At 37.2% G+C, this 24,171-nt stretch overlaps 1 protein-coding gene and 1 long non-coding RNA gene across 3 annotated transcripts in view; both read right to left on the minus strand.

The window, feature by feature from the left end:
• LOC124180892 (potassium voltage-gated channel subfamily H member 2-like) overlaps positions 1-24,171 on the minus strand; it is a 79,386-nt gene that overhangs the window by 24,538 nt on the left and 30,677 nt on the right. For both annotated transcript variants that reach the window (XM_046566807.1, XM_046566806.1), the window contains 2 exons: positions 22,523-22,647; positions 22,219-22,299 (listed from right to left, as the gene is read on the minus strand). In XM_046566807.1, the coding sequence (XP_046422763.1) occupies positions 22,219-22,299; positions 22,523-22,647 (206 nt within the window). The remainder of the gene's footprint in view (positions 1-22,218; positions 22,300-22,522; positions 22,648-24,171) is intronic.
• On the minus strand, positions 11,150-12,568 carry LOC124180904. The gene is made up of 2 exons (XR_006870331.1): positions 12,481-12,568; positions 11,150-11,823 (listed from the first exon to the last, which is right to left on the minus strand). It is a non-coding gene; the product is annotated as an uncharacterized LOC124180904 (long non-coding RNA).

The following is a 24,171-nucleotide window of genomic DNA, read 5'->3' on the forward strand; positions in this document are numbered from 1 at the left end:
TTTACACATGTCGGTTATTTTTATTTGGGGAGGGGGGGAAGCGCGAAGAAATTCCGACATGAGCAAAATAAGAACCGCCCTAGTGTTCGCAGTATATTATATCCAACAGTATCCACAAAGCCACGAGTATAACAATCGGCAGGCGAAAAATCGATCTTCGTCTATAAGTTTACATCGGCGTTATACGGCGCGTATGGACAGGTGGAGGTATTTATAGAGACGGAGATACAATGGTGCGGATAATTTACGAGTCATTTACAAACTGAGAAGGGTAATAAAAAAGCGTTCAACGGGCGCTTTTCTCTCTCCGTGCCGAAAGCTTCCGCTTCTGTACAACACAAGCGAACTTCTTGTATTCTCAATACCTAGCGGACAAAAAAACGTGTGTCCGTATACGATATTCAACGCGTGAGCAAGGCTTGGGTCCGAGTGTACACGAGGTGTGTCGAGATACCAGATACGGACTGAAGCGAAAATCGCGACCCTTCGACCGGCTGCCGAAACTCGTACTGAAAGCCGAAGGGAGCAGCCTTTTAATCATATTCCTAACCGACAGACAGGATCCGCCCTTCCCAGCCATTTCGTTTTGCAAGTATAATGGAGTGGCTGCGAACGGCCGAGAAGTAGAAGGAGTAACTGGAACCATTCATCCGACCGCGTATGATCGTGTTTCAAAAACGCGGTATCACCATCGTGCGATCGTATACCTGCAGCACGATCATTTCCATGACCGATGCGAAACGCGGAGTAATTCGACCATGGCCTCCTCACATCGTCATTGGGGTCATTACCGTGGTCAGCGCCGAGTTGAAGGGCTGTTTCTTTCTGCCACGATGCCTGAGGCAGTAGCGAGCGATCTTCTTCCACATTATCGGTACCCGAGGTGGTCGTCCGATCGGTTCATCTTCGATGCGAAAGTTGGCACAAAGGGCAGGATTGAACACTGTGCACGAAACGGTGATCACCGTGCACCATGCGGAACGGTACTGCACACACTCACTCTCTCTCTCTCTTTCTCTCTCTTTCCGGTCAACTCTCCGACTCTCCGTGCATGGAGACGCCACGCACGTGCACTGTACCGGGATTTACGGTATGCACTCTATTTACGGACCCAGCGTTCAGTGGGAGAGGAGATGAGAGGAGAGGAGAGACACGTGGGCGTGTGCACGGTGCACCAAACGCGCACAGACTAAACAGAGTTGGTGCAGCGCCGCGAGGCCTTCCGAATAATCGGAAAGAGCTGGCCGACGATGCCGGCGGTCGACTGGGCCAAGATGAGGCATAAAAATCGGAAATAGTCACTGCCGGCAACGGCCGAACGTCGAAAGCTGATCCGAATTGATGTACCACTCGGCATCGCCACGTGCTGCACGCTGAGTTAAGGATGGATCGGCTGGACCGTCTGCGTGGAAAGTTTGGAGGGAGGAAGAAAATAATTTCGAAACATGTCCAGGAATGTTATTTGCGCCGATGACGGTGACCTCGAATGGTTATCGACACGTTTGGACTACCCTTTTGTTTTTCAAAATTATAAATTCACGGCACTAATTGCGAGTTTCTCGACGACTGAAACCAATTGCCGGAGGGTTAGACGCTGGATATTTATTTTTTGGTAATTTTAGAAACAAACGTCAGACGGATACAACCGAAAAAGGTCGACAATTGGGACAGGGTCAGTAATTGGTACGCTTATCTTACCGCGTCGTGGGAATGATTCTGAATAAATTCTAACGACAAAAGTTACGATACCAGGTCAACAATTTGAAAAAAGGTTTGATCACTAGAACGATCAAAAACGTGAAAGCTCCGGTGCTTTTCAGCCGATCTCTGATGTTTTTCGGCTCGTTATGGACACCGTGCGGATTTCCAGAGATCAGTTGAAAAATATTTGATACAAACTTAGGATACAACAGATGTTACTCGACAATTGGATCCTCCCGTTGCAATTATACTGTACCGTGAGGTATCTTGAATGTTCATCGGAAAATTCGTTGGCATTTGGTTAGTGAGGAAAATAGGCTCGGAAATGTTGGAACCGGATGAAAAACAGCGGAGATCAATGATTTCGAACGTTCTAATCGTACGCGAAACTAAACCTTTTCTCACATCGTTGATACACAATTAGCTGGTTTTATTTGGATTTCCTCGGTGTTATTTCTATGGCACAGTAGGAGCGTTGTTTCGTATCGCACTCACCAAAGTCATAGGCCGAAACAAAATTACGCCGGAGATCTTGTGAATGGTTTTTTCGCATCTCCCGATAACTTTTGACATAGACGGTAAGGCGGATTCATCCGTAACTACTGTAACGAATACACAGCCGAGAGCCGGGATCCGACGTACCTATATACTGTGTATTTACTCAAGGGAGTATCAATACACTATCCTGTGTTGAATGCTTTCGATGATAATTCTCTGCTTCGACTATAAACCGAAACTGACTAAGACTAGAACTCTTGGATTAACTGCAGAGAACGCCGGATCAACGATTGTAAGCTTATAAACGAGGCCTTTCAACTATCGCGACACCTTTTCCACCATCACCAAGCGTTGCGAATTTCATTCGCGAATCAAGGTAACGATCCGGAAGGTCGTTCCCGAGCTTTAAACGCGAATTATCGAAACGATACTTTTGCGCTTTGGCAATGGTTGCGCCATTATACGTATATTACAAAGCTTCTCTGGAATCAGATGTAAGTTACGCGCTTTTTCACTCTTCACACATTGACATTCCGATCATATCGACAGAGTTTTACAGTCGTTGTTGATCTACAGTCCTTCAACTATTCTCGTTATTCATTATAACCGGAAGATATCGCGATTATTGATGCAAAATGGAAACGAGTATTCATCGTAACTGTGTTGGAAAGTCTAAAATGTTTTTGGTATTATTTTTTTTATACGGTGTTTCACATCTCGTTGCGACTATTGCGACAATCTGATATCGAAGGTGGAACAAGTGAAGCGATACGTGGTTTGAAACCGTTATTCAACTATGGACAGAACTTGGAAAATATCTAGTGAACTAAAGAAACGGAATATGCAATATTGCGCGATCAGCAAAAAAATTACTATCCGCTGTCATCGAGAATTAATATAAAATAATTGAAATTTCCCTCAGCGCTGGTAATTTCGACAGGCGCTCATCCATTTTGCAGAGTCGAATTGGTAATGATAAGAATGTAAATGCCTGAGCTTACGCATCGCCAAGTTTTCTGTGTTCAATTTCTATCGTCCGTTATTTTCCTTTTTCAACTTGAACGAGTTTCTCGTTTCAAAGTTCCGAGAATCACCCCGGGCTGCTGATTCGTTCGAGTATATATATACATATATATATATATGACGTGTTCCATGCCAACTGAAGGGTAATTTTCCCTGACCCCCGCCAATTTGCTTTATTATTTTTTATGTGATTCTACAACTTAAAAAAAGCACTCACCATTTTTTTCAGATTTTTCGTTCCAACCATTCTTTTTTAAAAAATTTTACAACCATAACAAATGATTTGTATGTAAAATACAAAAAATACAAAAAATCAAATCTCTACTCTGAACTATGGCTGAAAATGTTTGTTTTGGGACCCAGAAATTATGTGATTTTTTGTAAAAAAAAAATGGCGTTTTTTTAGGACCATAAAAGGGTTTGTAACATATTTTAAAATGAGAGCCTGATTTTAAGTCTGAAGAATTAATTTTAACGAATCTATAATGAACGAAATATACGGTTTTACAATTTGATCATATCGCGTGTGTGATGACATAAGGTCATAAGTCAAAGTAAATATACCTTTTGCTGTTGACAAACGACAAAAGGGCGTATATTTTTTCTCTTGATCGTATCCAGGCTTAAAACATGAAAATATTGTCAGAAACGTTGAAATTCAATATCAGTTTAATTAAGAGCAACACGTTGTACGTACTGATAAATTCGACCGTTTTTGTCGCATTAATCGCATAAGCTCAGAGCCGCTAAAAATTACTATCGTTATTCCTATCAATCCGACAATTGACAACTTGGATAATAGAAGAACAGAAAACCGACATCCTCACTGCGTAATTTTGTTAGTTTAAATTTTTTACGCGTTTTAGAACTCTTTAAAGCGTTAGCGAAAAAAATAAAAAAAATAAATGGCGGTTACGACCTTTTGTTTCTTATGTTTTTTTCCATGTATACTCATGGACGGAAAAAATTTGTATCTGCCTAATAAGCACGCGATAAAAAAAGAAAAAACACGCTTCGCTTCAATCGCCTGTCAAAAAATACACACTTTTAACAATAATTCCAAAGTATTGTTAAGCCTGTTTCGTCTGAGCGTAAATTGCGCGGCACATCACGTACTTGAACAAAAAAAATTTGTTTAGCTTTATGCAAACACCTACCTACGTATGAAACGATTAAATTTCACAAAACACCCACGAAGCGTACAAAAACTTTAGTTATGTAAGCGAGGCATCTTTGTGAAATCTGTCAAGATTTTAATTTCGACTTGCTTTATTTTGTCAAATTTTCTTCTACCAAACTAAAAGGCGTACATGATATTTTCTAAAAAACTATTAAAAAAGTTGGAGGATATTGATTTTCGAGGCCCTGGTCTGCAGTTATTAGATAATTATTTAAAAAACAGATCTCAATCAGTCAAGATGAAAAATGTTAGAGGAGCTATAAATGTGTAAATATCGAAGTGGCACAGGGAACAATACTGGGTTCATTGTTCTTCATTATCTACATAAATAGCCTGTTCGGAACTGGTTCTTAATATTATTGCAAATGCAAATATTACCGCTGTTCCTTGTGGTGCTGACGATTAAATTGGTTTAAAAAAAAGTGTCAATGATTAAACTGGGAATAACTAAGTATTGGTTATATAAGAATAGCCTTTCAATTATCGTAGTCTAATCAGTACGCATTACTTTTGGAAATTAGATACCGTGATTCCGTACGGAACGAGTTCGAAGTGGTTATTGGTGGTGCTCGGTTAAGGTCATGTAGTACTCCTGCCTTTACCGACCGAGTAAACTCGACCTATTTCTTCTTATGTTAAATAAACAAAAGGATTGAAAGTGTTGACATTTCGCCGGTGCATCGCAACCAAAAAACGCGCGACCGTGCTCCCACCAAATCGTGAGATCATCTTTTATTTACGAAATTATTTCAATTCCTAGTTCTCGTCTAGCGACCTTAATATTGTACGAAAACAGTCTCACGATGGCTCACTTTACTCTTCGTTCTTGCCGGGATTGCGCAAAGTATCCCAGTTATGAACTTTTTGGCCCCTGAAATGCGAGTAATATGGGAATAGTAACACGTGTCAAAAAACTAGACATTTTTTTTAACGATTTTCGGAGTATGAGTAACTTTCCTGAATTTCGTTACAAAAGAGCGTTGCACCGTCGAAATTTGAACCTTATCTGTTGGTTTCTTTATTTAATATAGGAAGGAAAGGGGTGAGTTTGCTCGATCGGTAAGGGTTGGAATACTACATAACCTTAACTAGGAAAAAGCATTGAAAGTACCTTGGGATACATATTGACCAGTGCATCAGTGATCAGTTTGTTACGATACTTATTGTTGATTTAAAATTCACGAAGAACCAATATTTTTCAAAAGCACAAATTAGGAAGGATATTTTTCTCAAACAAGCAAAATGTGACCAGCATGATAGAAGACGAAATTGTTTTGTGAAAAATTCAACAAATTCGGTGTCTTATAGGAGATACAATTGCTTCACACTTTTCCACGAATCTATCATTCAAGAGGAAAAAGAACAACGTATTTTTATCTTTTCGTCTTACGATTATATTGTTCATTTGAAAAATTGAAACATAGATGTTTTGCCGAAATCCGTAACCAAGGAGATCAAGTTATGATAAGAATTACGAAAGAATTGTGAATACTCCATTTGACAGGTAAAATTAAATGAAACTTTGACGCGAAAATCTTATCCGATTGCAGTAAATATTCACTCTTCGAATTTTTCCAGCACCCCCCCCCCCCCCCCCCCCACCCACCTTGCCATCGATTTACAGGGTGTGGAAAAAAGAAAAAAAAAAAGATTGCCAAGGTTAAATCTTGAGTAATTTTTAACAAGGGATCAATGATAACCTTTGCTTTAACCTTGAACCTCATCTTCGAGGTAATTTTGAGATCAACTTCCATTTTTCAAATGGGAATCATAATTTTTGGTGTCAGAATCGGAAAGAGCGATAAATTTTAAGTTTAAGTATGCGTTAAAGTCTAGGGTCAACGTGACCTCCACGGGTCGAATAAAGGTGAAAAAGTATCCTTGGTAACAATAACGCGAATAATTTTGAGCATCCGCATCTTTCGCAAAATGTTGCACACAAAAGTTGTCAGGTTCGGTCAGGACGATCTGATTAATAAAACCTTAGCTTCGATTCAACATGATCGATTCGACACTCTAACTAAGCACGAAGATCAAAAACAGTATGTCATTCAAATTGTAAGTGAATATAAAAAGAAATTTCCAAATGTCACTAGGAAATGTTTAATAAAACAAATTGTGTTCATTAATAAGTTAAAAATTTATAAATCCTGTCACATTTTTTCAAATAAATTGCAAAATTTTAAGAGTAACTCAGATTTTAAATTAAATTTTCTGGTTATCGGGATATTTAACACTAATTTGACTTATAATACAGTTGAAATGAGATACTTTTTTTGCAATAAGCAATTAATTTTTACATAAGTAATGACAATTTTTCGGTCAAAATAAAAAAAAAAACGAACAAATTATTTTTAGTTTAACTTTGAGCTTAAATAACTTTTGAGCAAGTAAATTTATCGAAAAAAGTGAAGAGAAAGTTTTTGTAGAGCGTTCAATTCTCTACAAAAATACTTGTTTGGCATTGCCATATATGAACTGGCATAGAAACAAAAAAATTAATTGTAAAACGTGCCAAAACCCCATGTTATTTAAATGGGAAATGTATCGTCTTTGCGGCAGGGTTCGATATCAATATCAAGGGCTTATATGGGTCTGATATTTTTTTCAGGTCACGAACTAAAAACTTTAGGGGCGCTGCAAAGTCAAAAACCAAATTGGTAAATAACGGACACCCTACTACATATACGCCAGAAAAAAAAAAAAAAAAATGGAAGCAGGAAATTTGTTTGCAAATTCGTAACCACAGACCAATCTTTTTGCTCAACCGATTTTTTCGTCACGTTCACAGCGGAGGCTCTGATTTATAACATGCAATTTTTCCGAATTATCCGTACGCTGGTTTTCACAAGTAAGAAAAAAATTGGAATTTTCGAAAAAACGAATATTTTTTCCCGCCAATTTGAATTTCGTAATTCCGACTTCAAAACCGTAATCAGCGATTCCCAAAACCTATGCATCACCTATGATGTTCTAAATTCGTTCACTGGAAGAATGTGTAAACGAGATATTGTTCCTTAAAATTTCGCCCCATTTCCCAAACGATTTCGGATGGAACTAAAACTGCGAAATAGCATTCGCAAGATCCCCCCCCCCCCCCCCGTAAAAAAAAGAAACCGAAATTCCTCCACAACCTAGTATCGGTGTATCAAATGTCGGCCGGCTACCTCTTTCCTGATGGCCCCCTTGACCGGAACGGTTTGAATCGGCGGCCCGTTCTCGACGAGTAGGCTCTTGGTGCTGCCGCCCCTGACCCTGACGCTACTCCAGCGCTGCCTGGGGGCGAGTTCGGCGATCCTCTCGCCGCGTTCGCCGTCGCGAAGCGAGCCGCCTCCCTTGGCCCTGAGGGCGCCTAAGATCACGGGGGCGGTGGGGGCGGCGGGTGCGACGGGGACCTGCAGCTGGCCCAGAAGGTGCTCGGACATGGCCCTGGGCGACTTGAGGCAGGCCATATTGGTATCCTGGCGGCGGGACGGGGGCGGCGATTCTAACTGATCCAGCAGCCGCGTTGACGCCGAGGAATAATTCCCGCCCCGGGCATTTGAACCGCAGCCCGCCCCCCGGAGCAGAAGCTGTTTACGTCGTATCACCACCGGCGGCGGAAGCCGTCCGAAAATCGTCGAGGAGACCCGCCCCCCACCCCCCAATACCGCCGCCGCCGCCGCCGCCGCCGCCTCCTCCTCTTCCTCCTCCGTCGATAAAGAGGACGACGATGATATCGAGCGGGATCTCGACTGCAGTCGGGATCTGACTGTTTTCTTTAGGAAGTCAATCTTGGATGATTATCTTTCTTTGGTTTTTCGGTTTTTACCTTGTGTATTATTTTGGTCTGTTTTTACTTATCGAGATTTTTCTTACGGCAAGCCTTTTATTTATCACTCACGAATTTGTTAGTAATATCAAACTTGCCACGATTCCCTTCGCTTTCTCTGTCGATAAAGTGGGCGAGGATATCGAGCGCGATTTCGATTGCACTTGGGAATTGACGATTTTCTTTTGCAGGTCAATCTTGGATGACGTTTTTTTTTTTTTTTGTATTTTATTCTTAGATTTCGATTCGTATATTGTGCGTTCTTTCTTTTTGTTTCTCGTTTTCGTATATCTTTTTTGTGGCAAGTTTTATGTTTCACTCACGATCTTATTAATTCGCACCTTCTCCACCTTCTCTCCTTCGTTGATAAAGAGGATGACGAGATATTGATTGGAATCTCTCTCCGTTGAATTTGTTTTTTCTTCGTTTTATATTTGATGTAATTTTTGTGTTGTAGTTTTTTTTTTTCTTTTTTTTTCTTTCAGCAAACCTTCTCTTTATCTCTCACAATTTTATTATTATTATACAGGAATAATTTGCGTAGGAATTTTATTTTCTACAATACTTTTAGTTTCGTTTTATCTTTTTCATTATCATTGACACACTCGTCTTTGTTACTCAACGCGTTCTATAATACCGAAAGAATTAGAACGTGTTCTTTTATTTATGTACGAGCTTTTTTTTTTTAATACCTTTTCTTTTAAATTTGGTGTTGTTTCTTTATCGTGCAATATCGATATATTGGTTATTGGTGCTGGTGTTATTATTATTATTGTTATTCATATTACAGTATTTGATATTAATTATAATCGTGTTTCAATTCATCAATACACGCAAATACAACTCATTCGACAACTCGTTTTTCTATCGTGCGTAGAATTGTTGTACGATAAGGTATTACACATTTTGTAGATTTCACAACCGTGATAAAATTTACCCAGTGGATTATCCTTTCTCTCTCTTTCTCTGTCATCCTACTTTTAAAACGCTGTCCCAGTCGTCCCATGTATTATTCACAGCAGCTTTTTCGCTAATTAACCCGATTCTACCTGTACACGGCCATGTACGTTCTTACCATTTATTATGTATACGTACACGTAACGTGATAAATTATTTGTACGTGCCTGTGTGCGTTCCTTTGTAATAATAATAATAATGGTGATAATAATTGTTATTATTTTTATTATATTGTTCTTTCGCTTGTTTTCGGTATCGAACGTTTTATCACAGATCGCGGATGACGAAGAATATTATCGTACTCGTTTATTTTTTCATCTGTTTATTTGTTCGTTTATTTTTTCGTATATACTTGTGTGTGTAATACTTTACTTGGCAGAGTGAAAATAAAGAACGACACCTCGGTGTTGTGGAAAAATTACAAAGATATTAAGCAGTAGGTTTGAATTGTGTCTGTACGCGGATATTAGAAGGCGACGAAGTGAAAATAAAAGAAGTGATCGTTTTGCGACGAGGTATAAAGCTCATTTTTTTTTAAATATATATCATATGCATGTATAGTATATTATTATTTGAAATATATAACAGGTATTGGGTATCATCAGGTACGCAAATATACAATACAACGTTTATTGTACATGTATAATAATTTGGTGAGATTGTACGTCGTAATTATGTGTGCCTTCGGAGCGATCATTTTTTGGTTCGGTTGTTTGTTCGCAGTTTTTTTTTTTTTTCGTTCTGGCTATCGGGAAAAACGATAATAAAACAAATAGCCAAGTACTCGATAATTCATGATAACGATATTACAGTAGTACGTAGAAAATAACGGCAATTATTGGAGGGAACACGCGGTATTATTTATAGGTATATATTTAATATGTGGTCGGTAGATTTCTTGGTTATTCACTCAATTCATTTATTCCTGGATATATTAATGTGTATATATATATGTATAGAACAGGTTTGTGTCTTTTTTATAATATTATACATTCATTCAATAATACGCGAATATATTGACATTGATTGATTTTTAACTTTCTTCGAATTACATCAGTCTAAATATGCAACGATTATTGATTAAGTAATTTATGAATTACAGCAAAATTTTCTCCTCTCTCATTCAAAGTGAACTGATAGCAAGTTAAATTTTGCAAGTCTCATTTTCTTCCCATTAATTTCGCTCTCGTTATCATTACTAATAATTTTAATTTGTATGCATAATTCACGTTCTCTTTTTGTAATATAAGCTCGAGTGACTTTATCATTTACAACGTACTAGGTATAGCATATCAGGCTTAGACAATATTATGCGGACAGATATTTTCGTGTGACTTTTACTTGGGTGTATGTGTTATATTTTCACGTCGTCAGAAAATCGCTCAATCATAAACAAATTTATTTCGTTATGGGTAGGAAACGGAAGAAGGAACATATCAAAAAAATATCAACGTTAGATAAAAAAGAAAAAAGAAAAAAAAAATTAATAAATAAATTTAACAAAAAAGAACAAGAAAAAATGGTGGATATAGAAAATGGATGAAAAATACCCTCGTGTAAAATGCGACACGGTTTCCTCTACTTGATCATGTACATTTGCACTTAAATATATATATATATGTGTCAGTATATACAGTGAAAAACGGTGAATCAATACGGAGCCTTTAACCTTTCTTGTTAGTCTTATGGTACGTGGAATATAGATGAGTTCATTTATACATTATACATTATACCAATGTATAAATACACACGGTATAAAATCGAATTCGGTACCTCGATACTCTTGTGCTTGACAAGTGGACCGTAAGAAAAAAAAAAAAAAAACGAAAAAACCTAACACAGACGTCGGTACAAAAGGAAACTGTATTTCACTACCGCTGTATAATTTCTATTTATAATGTAAATATATATACATGTATACGTATATTTGTGTGTACTTTGTGCTTCGTGTTGTATTCGTGTCGTCGTAATACCGCGAGATAATGATCCTTTCCTCGCGTTTGGTGCTTGTTTTCAATTTTTCGTTTTATGTTTTTTTTTTTAAATATATATATTTTTTTTTTATTCTTCTCCTTCGCTCCTTTTCTTTGATTATTGTACGGTTTAGTTTCCGTGTCACTTTCCTCCCCTGTTATTTGACTCGCTCAAAGAACGAGATCAGTGGTGCAGGTTTTTTCTTTGCACCTCCTTCGTTTTATTTTCTGGTTTTATTTCGATTACCGTTTTATCTTTATAATTTAGTCTCACTTTTGGCACTGTATTAATTACGTTATAATTGTAGTAATGATAACGTTGCAATAATACTCCTCGGCTAACTACGCGTTCATAAAAAAATTGGATTACGTATTAATATTCATCGTCATCCTCTTTTTCAAGAAGCTTCGTGATCGGTTTTTATCGCTCGTTTATTTGATAATTTTCATTATCAATTCGTTTCTCTATACCGCAACTTCATCACGTAAGTTTCTTCACCGTTTGACACATCGTTGCGATAATGTTTCATAGTCCACTTCACACTCCGTTACACGTATACATATTTTTCTTTCATCTCATACACGTGTACATCAATATTTTCGTAAGAATTGTCAATTGCGTTACGTAGAATAAAACGTTTCGCAGGGTCGCCGGTAGAACGGAAGCGATGAAACGGAATCTTTCATATGAAAATAAGTAAAGGATTTTTATTTGTTATTCAGCACAAATACGTCACTCGTGAAATCATGATTTCGAAAATAATAGTAACAAATCAAAAACGAAAGAAAAATACGAAAGATTGACTGGCAGTCAACATCACTGACAATGAATTATCAACAATCACGATCCGCGATGAAAAATTGGGATGGCAAGAATGAAAAGAATACAAAAACAAAAGATGACAAATGTACATAATACCAGAAACAGAACGAAAAAATTGTTAACACTATCGGGAACAACGAAAGAACGTGAAAAAAAAAAATTTCCTTATTTATTTATGTTTTTCTACTACAGTCGAGGTATATTCGGTGCAACGTTTAACGAAACAATCTCACTGTATCGTCTTCGAATTATAAAAACGATAAGCGCAACGTGTGAGATGATCAAAATACGGGGGAGTGTAAAAGAAGAAAGAAAAAAAAAAATGCGCGCGTAGAGAAAAATGAAAATCAACGATCAGGTATGACGAAAAAAAAAATAAATAAATAAACAAAAAACCCGCGTACCGTATTTCAATACGATCGGTGCGGTGTAATTCGAGAACGAAATTTTTTCACGTTCGATAATCGCGACGGGGGTTGCGAGAAAAATCAAAAGAAAAAAAATAAATAAATACCCTCTAAGCAAAGGGTGATCCGCGAGGTTACGTTTGCAGAGAGGTACGCTCTGCTCTGCTTTAGGCGCTTGGTACGACGGACGAGCAGAAATTGTTACAACCAACTGCGACGCTTCTCTCTCAACGGCGAAACGAACGATCGGAAGCTGACAGAGAGAGAGAGAGAGAGAGAGAGAGAGAGAGAGAGCGAGAGAGAGAAAGGGTAGGTGGAGGGGAGGGGTAGAAAATTCCTCGCACACCTGTACAACCCCCGGGTATTGATTGTTCTTCCTGCGCTGGCGCCATGACTCGTGGTTGTGAACCCACCCCCCTCCCACCCCCCTCCGTCCCCGTGCCGCTTGGTTTTCCACCCCCTCTGTTCACCCTCCTTTCCTCACTCGTGCCTTCAGCATCCCCCGGAGATTCGAGAGGGCGTGAGCGTCTAGTGCCGCGAATCGCAGATCAGAAGAGAGCGCACGGTCTGTGGATTCCGGCTGTTGTTTTGTTTATGTTTTTTTTATTTCTCTTGTTCGTTCGTCGTCGACATTTAGCCTCGTTTCTAGGTTAATTTTTTATTCACCTTATAATGCATCGCTACCGTGGTTTTATCCGTTTAGCTTATAGCTCGTGTATAACGTAGACGTGGGTTTGATATACCTTTGTACGTAGACCAGACACTCGACCTCTCGCGGAACTAACTTGAAACTGAACCACGCTAGGTGGAGCTGCGCACGGCAACGTGCAGCAATTAACGCGCGCGATTCGCCGAGTTCTACTTATTTGCACACTTCGGAGTTTCCTGGTGCGGCAATGCCGCGGTAGAAGTTCTGTCTTTTACGTGCGCACGTGCATACGTGTGTCATAGATTGATGTTAAACGTATGTATGTGTGCGTAACACAGGTTGTACCGCTCGCCGAAGGGGAAACTAGAGTAGATTTGGCTGAGGTGGAAATGAAAATTTGAGGGGAAAAAAGCTCGTAAGATTACCGCATGTTAAACGTTTCACGGATTTAAATTATAATATTACTCCTTTCGAACGATGATATAACGCGTTTATATTTTATAGGTACACGTCATACTTATACTTGGCCTCAGGTTAACATTATTATCTTGTATCATGCATCGTGTTTGATATGGCATAATAATTATCGTATATGCATAAGTAACGTACAATATATGTGACACATGGAGATGTGGAAAGATTGTGTGCCGTGGGCGTCTTTTGGTTTTCTTTCCTATTTACGCATTCGATATACCCATATATTATTGTTTCGACCGAAGCTGTTTTTTCGGTAAACAATTGAATTTTTCTCTCACAAATACGGTTTTTGGCCGGTAGGTAGAAACATGTGGGCCGGTGATTGAAGGAAATCAAATATTGGCGGGGCTGTGGTTCGATATATATATATATGTATATATATGTATATGTGTGTGTATTAGGGTGGTTGTTATTTTGGTCATGTCGGAATTTCATCACGTTCACCCTCCAAAAGTAATCAACGTGTAAAGTCATTTTTTTTCTGATAACTCTAACACGCTTCGCCAAGTCGATGAATTTTTGTATCGAAAAATGCGTGCATTTGAAATATTTTTAAGAAAATTGTTAATCACTTTCAAACTATATATTACAAAACAATTTCCTCCAAACATTTTGTAAGAAATTTAATGCTCTACAAAAATAGATCTCTGGTAAAATTTTCGTAAATCTGATATTTATCACGTTATTAGTGATAAAATGAAGACAATTCTTCGCTGATAACGTGTTAAATATTAGACTTAGGAAAATTTTACAAGAGATCTATTTTGTAGAGCGTTAAATTTTCTACGAAATGGCCACAGGAATTTTTTTATAACAGTTTTGAAAGACCAAAGGTTTTTTTCCATATATGTTGATTACTTTTGGGGGGTGGGCTCGAAGAAATTCTGACATAACCAAAATAAGAACCACCCTAATATATATTGTATATATATATGTATATACAGGCGTATGTAAAGTATGTTCATTGATATATGTATAATTATACGTATTATGAGAACCCCAAGGCTTGCGTATGCAAACACAGAGGAAACAAAGAAACACAAAAACTTTCACGATCCTACAAGAAGAATAACTGTTCCCTCATTTTTCCCTTGTATTTTGTATTTTCATTTAGATCCAATTATTCAATCGACGATGGAGAAACATTTATTCGAATTGTACAATATGATAATTTCGTTTACTGGATACAATGTTGTGTTAAATATGTAATAAAAGGGAAGCTGAAAGCAGAGATTTTTCAAAATCTAATCGGTACTCCAGTTTTCAAGTTATTCAAATAACATCATTTTTTTGAAATCGAATGATATACAGAAATCGGATCAGCCGATCTTCATTATCAATGTTCCAATTGACGCAAATCTTCACTCAGAAACGAATAGATCTTAGATTTGATCGGTGCCCTGGTTTTCGATTTATTCGAATATCAAGGTCAAAAAAAATGCAATGACGATATCCCGAGATCGGCTCAGCCGATTTTCATAACTTTGATTTCAATTAATACAACTGTTCTTAACCCATTGTCAGAACTGCCGATTTTTGAGTTTTCAGTTTAATCAATGCTCTAGTTTTCCGATTACGAGTTTAATAAATTGAAATAAAAAAAATAAGAAAAAAAATCATGACACCAATCATGACACCTTGAGATCGGATGAACCGATTATGTGGTAATTTCGGTCTCAACCGTCGAAGTTCTCCTCATCCCAGAACTGGCAAGTTTTCACATTCAATCGGTGCTCCGATTTTCGAGTTATTCGAATAGCAAAATCGAAAAGCAACGAATTATGATATCTCAAGATCAAGTAGACCGATTCTCACGATTTCGGTCTCAATTGACGCGGCTTCCAACTCAGAACTGGATAGATATCAGATTAGATCGGTGCTCCGGCTTTCGAGTTACTCGAATAACAAAATAAAAAAATACAAAAAAAAAAAAAAACGTAAAGAAAACAAACCATTCACATAATTTAATAACGTTTATCGAACTGGAAAGAGATCCGAGCGAAGAGTTCGTGCAATCACTCCTACTTATTATACAATACTGAGAAAAATTTCACTACGCGTAACCATTTTGCGCTATCGTCGATCCATTTTTTGCAATTGCAACGCAAAATCAGTTTGTTCGGTTTACTCTGCTTTTTTAGTTAAACAAGGCTTTAACGTCGACTTATCGTTGCACAAGCGTTAAATTTTCGCAACGGTTACGAGAAAATATAGTAAGAGTGATCGTAATGAGAACGAATAGTAACGGATACTAGACTTTCCGCTAACAGCTAGAAAACTAATTTTCATTTTCTACCTAGAACTATATTTTTCGATCGCGGTAAAAAATGAAAATAGTCAAGGACTGAGCGGTAACCGGAACCAAAAGTTTCTCTTGTTTCGGTAAACAAATTAACGACTTACAGTTGTATTGCGTAAAAATCACAGACGGTGGACGAACAGAATTCCCGGCATACTTAAGGGGGTATTCTAGTGTAGAAATTTGAAAAAATCGATTTTTTTTTTATATTTTCAAAGCTTAACCTTTCAAGAATGTGTCCTTAAAAGGACAAGTCAAAATTTCAATTATTTTCAGAGATATAGCTATTTTAGTGACACGTCTTCAATACTGGCTCGGCTGGAACGAATTTTACTCGAAACTTTAAACGCGTTTTTCTCAAAACTACATTTTTCAAAACGGTTGACATGATTTCTCAAGTTCTATTGAACCGATTTACTTGAAATTTGGTGAGAATCTTCTCAATACATGTCTCTATCGCACGAACTATTATTATAACGAAATAATAATTTTTACTATTTTTAAAAAATTCAGAAACGTCCAAAAAAGTCAAAAAAAACGTATTATTTTTTCGGACAGCCGTAATTTGGCAAAAAAACATTTTTTTTCGACTTTTTTTTAGTTAGTACGATAGCTGCATTTATGTAGATTAATAATCTTTTCTTTTTTTTTTTTCTGATTTTGAAAATGCTTGCAATCGTGACAACATTGGCGCGCCATTTTTTTTGTACCCCCCACTTCAACAACTCATAGCACTTTCAATTTTGTATTTTTTGACTTGTTTTTTTTTTTTTTTTGTAATCGTGAAATAATAATAAACGCCTGATAAAAAAATGGATCGTAAAAATATTTTTTGTTTTTTGTTTATAGCACTTCAAAAAACACCTCAAATTCATGCCTCTACACTAGAATACCCCCTTAATTCGTAGGGGGAAATTGGCAAAAGGATAGAAGATAAAAATGGAAAAGTAAAAAACGGGGAATCGGCAGGATCGTCGACTCCTCACCTGCTCGGCCCGCGGCTTCGCCTTCTCGTCCTGCTCCTTGGTCAGGTCCTCGACGAGTTCGTGGAGCAGCCGTATGTCTTGGGGGCTGCAAGGGGAGCGCGGATCCCCCGCGACCCCCGCCCCTATCGTGCGGGGCGCCAGATCCGGGTCCGCGTCCCCCGGCCCTGGGGGGCAGACGCGGTCGCCCTCCCCTCCCCCTCCTCGTAGCTCCCGAGATCCCGCCGCTTCTCCCCCCTCCGAAATCCTCCCACCCTTCCTCGTACCACCCCCAACGTCGCGGCCCCCGAAAACCTCGGTCACCTTCTTATCCTCCCTCTCATTATCGTACATTTAGCGCATTCGTAATTTATCATCCACGGATCCGCCGACGGATCGCCGATTTTTTCAATTTTTTTCACCAATGTTGAGCAATTAGTTTGTTTTTTATTTTTTTGTTTTTTTTTTATCGCAATTCAAGTCAGTTCTCGCATCGTTGCTTCTCGACCTGTTTGTACGTTTCAATTACATTTTTTACCCAATGTTTTATCAACGTTTCGGTCTTGTCTCTTTTTCTTATAACTTATAATCGTTTGTTTCACTCTGAATTCAAATTTTTGCCCCCATCTTGTTGAAACTTTTTTTTTTTTCGGACGGTCTGTTCACTTGTTTCACTAAAATTAACGGTTATGTATTATTTTTATTTACTTATATTTTTGTACAAATCGTCTAAGGCATTATTTTATTTTCTCCGATTTCCCTTACACTGATTTCCATTCTTACAAACGCAACGGTTCCGATTCAAATACCTGTAATTTACATCCGATTATTACTCGCTTCTTTTTCACTTCAGATTGTAATAACCATGTTCAACGTCGAGGATTTTTGGTTATCCAGCTACGATTTAGTAACTTTATCGCGAAATCCCCTTGAATATTATCTACGGTGAGTGACAGGTCATAAAATCATTATACGGAGACTGTGTTATATCATACTTTACGAATTTATTATAACTATCATTATTATTATTATTATTATTATTATTATTATTATTATTAATGATGATGTTGTCGTTGCTTATCGAGCCAATAGATTTTTATCGATGGTAAATCTTTGGTAATCTTTAATGCCGATAAACAATTCGAATGCAATTGTTTTCGCACAGTTTTCTAATATGCATAAATTGATTCAATCGCGTATTCTTAAACAACAGCTATGATGATGATGATAATAATAATAATAATAATAATGTCCAGAGCAATCAAACCGTTTCAGACAAATAACAATATTGATTATGGACCAATTTTTTAGAACGTCTTACATACGGTGCAATTTATCCGTGAAATATCTTCTAATTATTGAACTTTGCGACGGTTGTATGATACCAAGAAAAAAACAAAAAAATACTTGAATGAAATATGTACGGCATAAAATTCTTGCTCATCTTTCGCTTTAGAAAGGTATTGAACGCGAGTCCTCGAATTTATTGAAATTGCACAAATCGTATTCGCCTTTCAGAGTTCTTTCATAATTCTTGAAAAAAAAAAAAAAAAAAGAGACAAGGCACGATGGGTAAATTCTTATCAATCGTTCCAAGAATCGATGATAATGTGTTTCCGATGTAAATCCAAGCGATTGGAGAAAAAGAAACGTTGTAGAATAATTGAGAAGAAAGAAAAAAAAAAAAAAGAAACGCCAAGCCGCGCGACAGTTTCGAGCTTTTAATAATAATAAGGTACAGAGTTGGATTCGCCTCCACCTAATTCGCGAGGCGAAATATATGACGGGAAGACGTGCATGTGTCGTTTGTTAATGTAAGAAGGTGGAAGTGCACGCCGGTGTGTTCTATCGATTCCGCATTACGTTCCCAGCTTTCAGCAGCCAACCTCCGCAAGTCGTTCCGTACTGTCATTCGCAGCCCCGCTCACAGCTTTTTCTACATGTAACGTTTTTCTTTCTCACCCCTAAGAAAGTCCCCGCATTTCACTGTTCGCTGATTTAATTACCGCGTAGATCGCTTCGTCGTTTTTAATTGAGTGATCAAAATTGTTGACTAAATTTGTTTTTTTTTTTTTTTTTTATTACCTCCTTTTAAGCCGTTTTTCATTTTCGCTTCTATTTTACTCGCTCGGATTTGTAGTACCTCCGATTTTTCGTTCCTTAATTTTTTTTACTCATCGTAGCCGAGTCGTTGTTCTTTGAAAAATTTCGTACTGTAATTATATCGTTGACGAAAGGAAAGGATAGCAAAAAAAAATAATCCGACTGTTTAACAAACTCACCGATTCGCCTGCCGCATCGAACGATGATTACTTTAACATGTGCAAGAATAATTACCGAATGAGAAAGAAAAATTATCGTTATTTGATACTGACCGATGAAAATCAATCGATGCGAAATAACCGCAGAGGCTGATCAACGAACGAGCTTTTTCAAAAATAATCCACGAAATGTAATTCACCTATCGTGCGGAGAGATTTTCTTTTTTTTTTTTTTGCGTTTTAATTTCTCTCCGTGGAATTCAAGTCTCATCGACGTTTTATTATTTACTTATGTCACCCAGATATTTCGTTAACGAAATTTTTCTCTCCTCACCGTTATTTCCCTCCCTCTTTCTTTCTCATTCTCCAGCACATCGATACACGAACAACGGAATAAATAATACCATCGTACATAGAACGTTGGGTTATAAAAATATCTCGACCGCAATTGTTGTGTATTTTTTTTTTCTTCATAAATTGCCCAATTATTCGTAGGGTTGTTTTTATAGTTTTTTTTTTTTTCTATCATTTTCGAAATCGTTGATTTTATCTCTCCTTTTTTTTTCTTCTTCGTCTTCTTAATGTATAAATTGATATTACTCTCTCTCTCTCTCTCTCTAATTTTCGCTCAACAAATTCATGACATATTCATCGGACAAAGAGGTACATTCCGCGGTGCATTTTGGCAGTAGGCTATACAAATTTGCGGGCTCGGCGGCGTATGTATATATATATAGATATATAAATATATATATATACACACACGCACACACACACACACACTCTCATACGTGTACAGTTTGTAACACGTTTGTTTCTTCGTCGTGGGTTATACTATAAATAATTATTTATTATTGTTGTTATTATTTCCGTTGGACGGAGGAACGTGAAGCGTATCGTCGTCGTCTGCCGGAAAACGTTGCAACTTAAAATGTGCAAAATTATTTTCATTAATATTATCATCGTAGTCGTAATTATTGTTATTACTATTATTATTATGCATAGTTCGTCGTAAGAATGAAATACCTTTGATTTTATACGTAATCCAATTCCGCGACATGTATTTCTACAAAGAAGTCGAAAGATATTATCATTATTATTATTATTATCATAAATATATCGTTTGCTCCAATTCGTTCGAAACATATAATTAGAGTATTACAATATATTGTCGTATACTCGATGGACGAGAAAAAAAAAAAACGTTAGCAAACGTACGAAAATTCACAAAAACGCTGCATAAATAAAAATTGTAGTTTCATTGTTATACCGTTATTGCATTATTTTGTCATGTCGTCAATGCATATATATTTTCTTAATCAATCGATTCCTTCCAGCTGCACATTTGTCATTGTTAATTTGTTTGTTCGTTAATTATTTAATGTAAAAGTTTAACAATATCGTTCAATTTTTCATTATGCACGCATATACGTATAGATATATATTTATATATATATATATACACATGTATGTAAAACATACAAATATAAATATCTATATAAATATATAAATTTATTGTTATTTAGTTTTGAATTGTTTATTATTATTTGGAAATACCGTCGAACGTTACTCGGCCGCGGGTTATTTATTTAAACGTAAGACCCGACGAGGAGCGAATGGAATATCGTGACGAGAGGATGAAAAGAGGCAAGTGAGTCGCCGACGAGACACACTGCGACACTAAACGTCGCGACGCTAGCGCCATCGACAATTTTCTACCAGAACTGAATCCCCACCCCCGCATCCCCTTCTCGAGGCGTCGAACTGCGGTTCATAACATGCCGTGTATACAGGGCGTTCCGTGCCAATCACCCGTTCCGTCCGTTTACCGCGAAGCCACGGTTATTGTTTATTTTTTACCATCTTCATTGGTTTTTTTGTTTTTTTTTTGTTTTCTTTTAATTTTTTCATCCACACCGCGTGGCAGAATCGATACCCGAACATTTGAGTCGATAATCGGCACTCCGTGGTTTTCGTTACTCAACCGTCTCTGCTTTTTTTTTATTTCTTTTTTTCTTTTCCTCTTCTTATCCATTCTTCGCATTTCGTTTGTTTTCCACCCTTTTTGGCAATGTACCAACGCGGCGTTTGGCAAGCTTACCTCAAGAGTATCGAACGATCGTTTTTTTTTTTTCTTCCGCACAGCTCGCTATTCCTATTCATTTTTCTGGCACACTTTAGAGTTTTTCATCGTATGCGTAATTCGGTGTGCTGAAAATTTGATAATACCTGCAACGTGCCGAGTGTGAACTAACCAGGGCAAACGGCGATTTGAGAATCATTGAAATTAGATCGACGACGTTGCGTGGAACGCGTGTAACGAGACGCGCGGGAGGTGCGAAAGAAGAAGCCATGAAAGAAAGCGTTTTCTTCTTCCTCTCTCTCTCTCTCTCTCTCTCTCTCTCTTTCTTACTGTCGGTGTCTTTATTTTTCCTTGCCGTTTTTTTCTCTCGTCATTTCTATCCTCTCGTCCTAGAGGATTTGCACTGTCGGATTGTTCGCATTCGTTCGCTTACCGACGGAAATTAATCCCGGATATGCGAACCGACAGTTTGACGGCCGTCACGTCGTTATATTGTAACATGCATTACGTACGTGCAATATATCTACATTGGTTATATCCCATATCGAATTGAGGCAATCGGATCCAGTCTGTTTCGATGTATCATCACGAGTTGATGTATAGTTTCGGAAATGCTACATTTCTACAATATTCTGTATTATCGAAATGAGATTTCACGATTATTACAAAATATGTAACTCCGCGTCCGTGAAATTGCCGATTTTTGTTTTTTTTTTTCGAATCGAACGACATACTCGTAATATTCTCAAGCTTATACTCGTCGAAAGATGTAAGAAAAACTTTGGAACATTGAAGAAGAGGTTGAAAAACTTTTTGAATCCGATTTGTTGCTCGTTCTTTTAATTATTCGTAATATAATTGTGAAGCTATCGATCGGATTTTATACACATATGCATTTGTATCATGTATACAGGAAAAAAAAAAAAAAAAAACTGAATGAAATTTTCGATACATCGGGGAAACTAGGCTAAGGCATCGTTATTGAGGATAAAATGTTAATTCGATGGGGTTTGTAATTTCTGGAATTCGGAAACGCGATTCCTGCATTCATTCCTATACATAGCTCGACTATAACAAGGATTAATATAGGGACATTGGAATGTTTGCTACTAACCTGAGCGACCTTTTCCCCCATGTTAGGCGTGTGCATTGCTCCCTGGAAGAATTTCGCCGAGCCGTTATCTTGAAGGGAGAACTGTAACGAGATATAATTACGTGGGTCAATAAAAAGTGGATAGCGATAACGCGCTTAATAAGAATAAGGAATCTGATCGCGTGATGATATTTATTATACCAACCTACAATAATTCGATAATTTATAAACGCTTTTACGACAATTGCACGTATGCCTAATATCATACAAGCTATTATACGTATATTTGGGGTGGTGAATTATTACATTTTTTATATTTATTTACCTTGTGCTTGATAGAATCAGGTCCCATTTGACTTAGCGAAGGGGACTTCCGGTCCCTCGAAGTCCGCCATTTTTGAAGATCGCTTTCCGAGGCTACGCCGGGAAATATCTTGGAGTGTTTTGTGGCTGGAAAATATTCATACATAATACAGGTGGATAAATGTAACCAAGTATTAAAAAACGATTCGCAGAAACGAGCGAAAGACGCAATAAAAAAATTTAACACGTGTAAATAAAACTTGAGATTTTTTCTCTTCTCTGTGTAAAATCTGCACATTTTGTTTTTCTTTTCTTTTCTATTCAAGTATGTATAAAAATTCAGTTTTCTAATTGTTTATATATAATCATTCGATAATTCAGACTCATTTTGAATTTCAATTAGCTCTAAATTATCGTATCAACGATTTTTCGATATTTCATTGTTAACGAATTTCATCGAACAGATACAGTAAAAATTGGAGAAATTTCTTTCAACAAGGATCGTAAAATATTCTTCGTCTTTATAGTTCTTTCATAGCTCTAATTTTATTCTATTTTTATCATATCAAATTGAGCATGAATTATACGTATAGATTTATTACAGGTACAATCTAGAAGCACTATAACTGCGAGTGAAATTGTATATAGTTGATACATAACGCAGGTCAATTGTATGTAATATAATAAATCGGCACTAGAAGCTCTAAACCTGTGAAAAGAATTTTTGAAACGGTAATAACGAGAGGAAAAAAGAAAAATCAGATTGAAAAAGAAAAACGCAAAATAAAGTAAATCAATGAGAGGAGAAACGTGTCACGAACAGTATATAACGTCACTCGATATACTCTCGTCTATATTAATAATTCAGCCACTACTAATTACATGATGTTGTATTAGATATTTGACAATACATAATCGATACACAATGTATGATAATAATAACAGTAATATAGGCATTGTAATAATAGTGATAATAACAGTATCAGCGAGGTTGATGATTTGTACAATGATCAGTGCGATTTGAAGTCGATTCGTAATAATTTCATCCCATTCGTCAAATATATGGAAATTTTCAAACTTCGTCACTTCCATGGGTATATAATTTACGGTTCCGTTATTATATACCTACCAGCTCGTTTCTTTAACAATTATATAAAAATCTTGCATACTCCTCGTCTCTTAATTTTCATCGTCGAATTGTCGATTTGTTGCAGGATTCACTTTTTTATTATTCACGCCTTTTTACGGAACATCGTAATTGATACTTTTCCCTCGTTTCTCTCTGTGTTTTTATTACCAATATATTCATTCGAATTACTGCATTTTTCCATAATCGCTAATTGCGTAATTATAACTTTAACACGACTCGGGTTAAAATTGACGAAACTAAATACTTTTTTTTACATTCTTATCTTTTTTTTCGGACATTTGAATGGTAGGTATGCGGAATAGTACCGTCGATATGTAATCAAGCACGCGGAGAGTAAAATATTGGAATTATAGTGGACCGTGCGAGGAATACGTCGACATCGTTTAAACGGAAAAAGAATATAATACGTATGTATATTAGATACGTATGTATATGCGGACATCCCCGCGGTTCCAGCGTCTGTATCCATCTCTCTCTCTCTCTCTCCGTTTCTCTCTTGATCGTGACAATAAATATGTCAC

This window comes from Neodiprion fabricii, chromosome 4, assembly GCF_021155785.1.
Source record: "Neodiprion fabricii isolate iyNeoFabr1 chromosome 4, iyNeoFabr1.1, whole genome shotgun sequence".
Taxonomy (NCBI): Eukaryota; Metazoa; Arthropoda; class Insecta; order Hymenoptera; family Diprionidae; genus Neodiprion; species Neodiprion fabricii.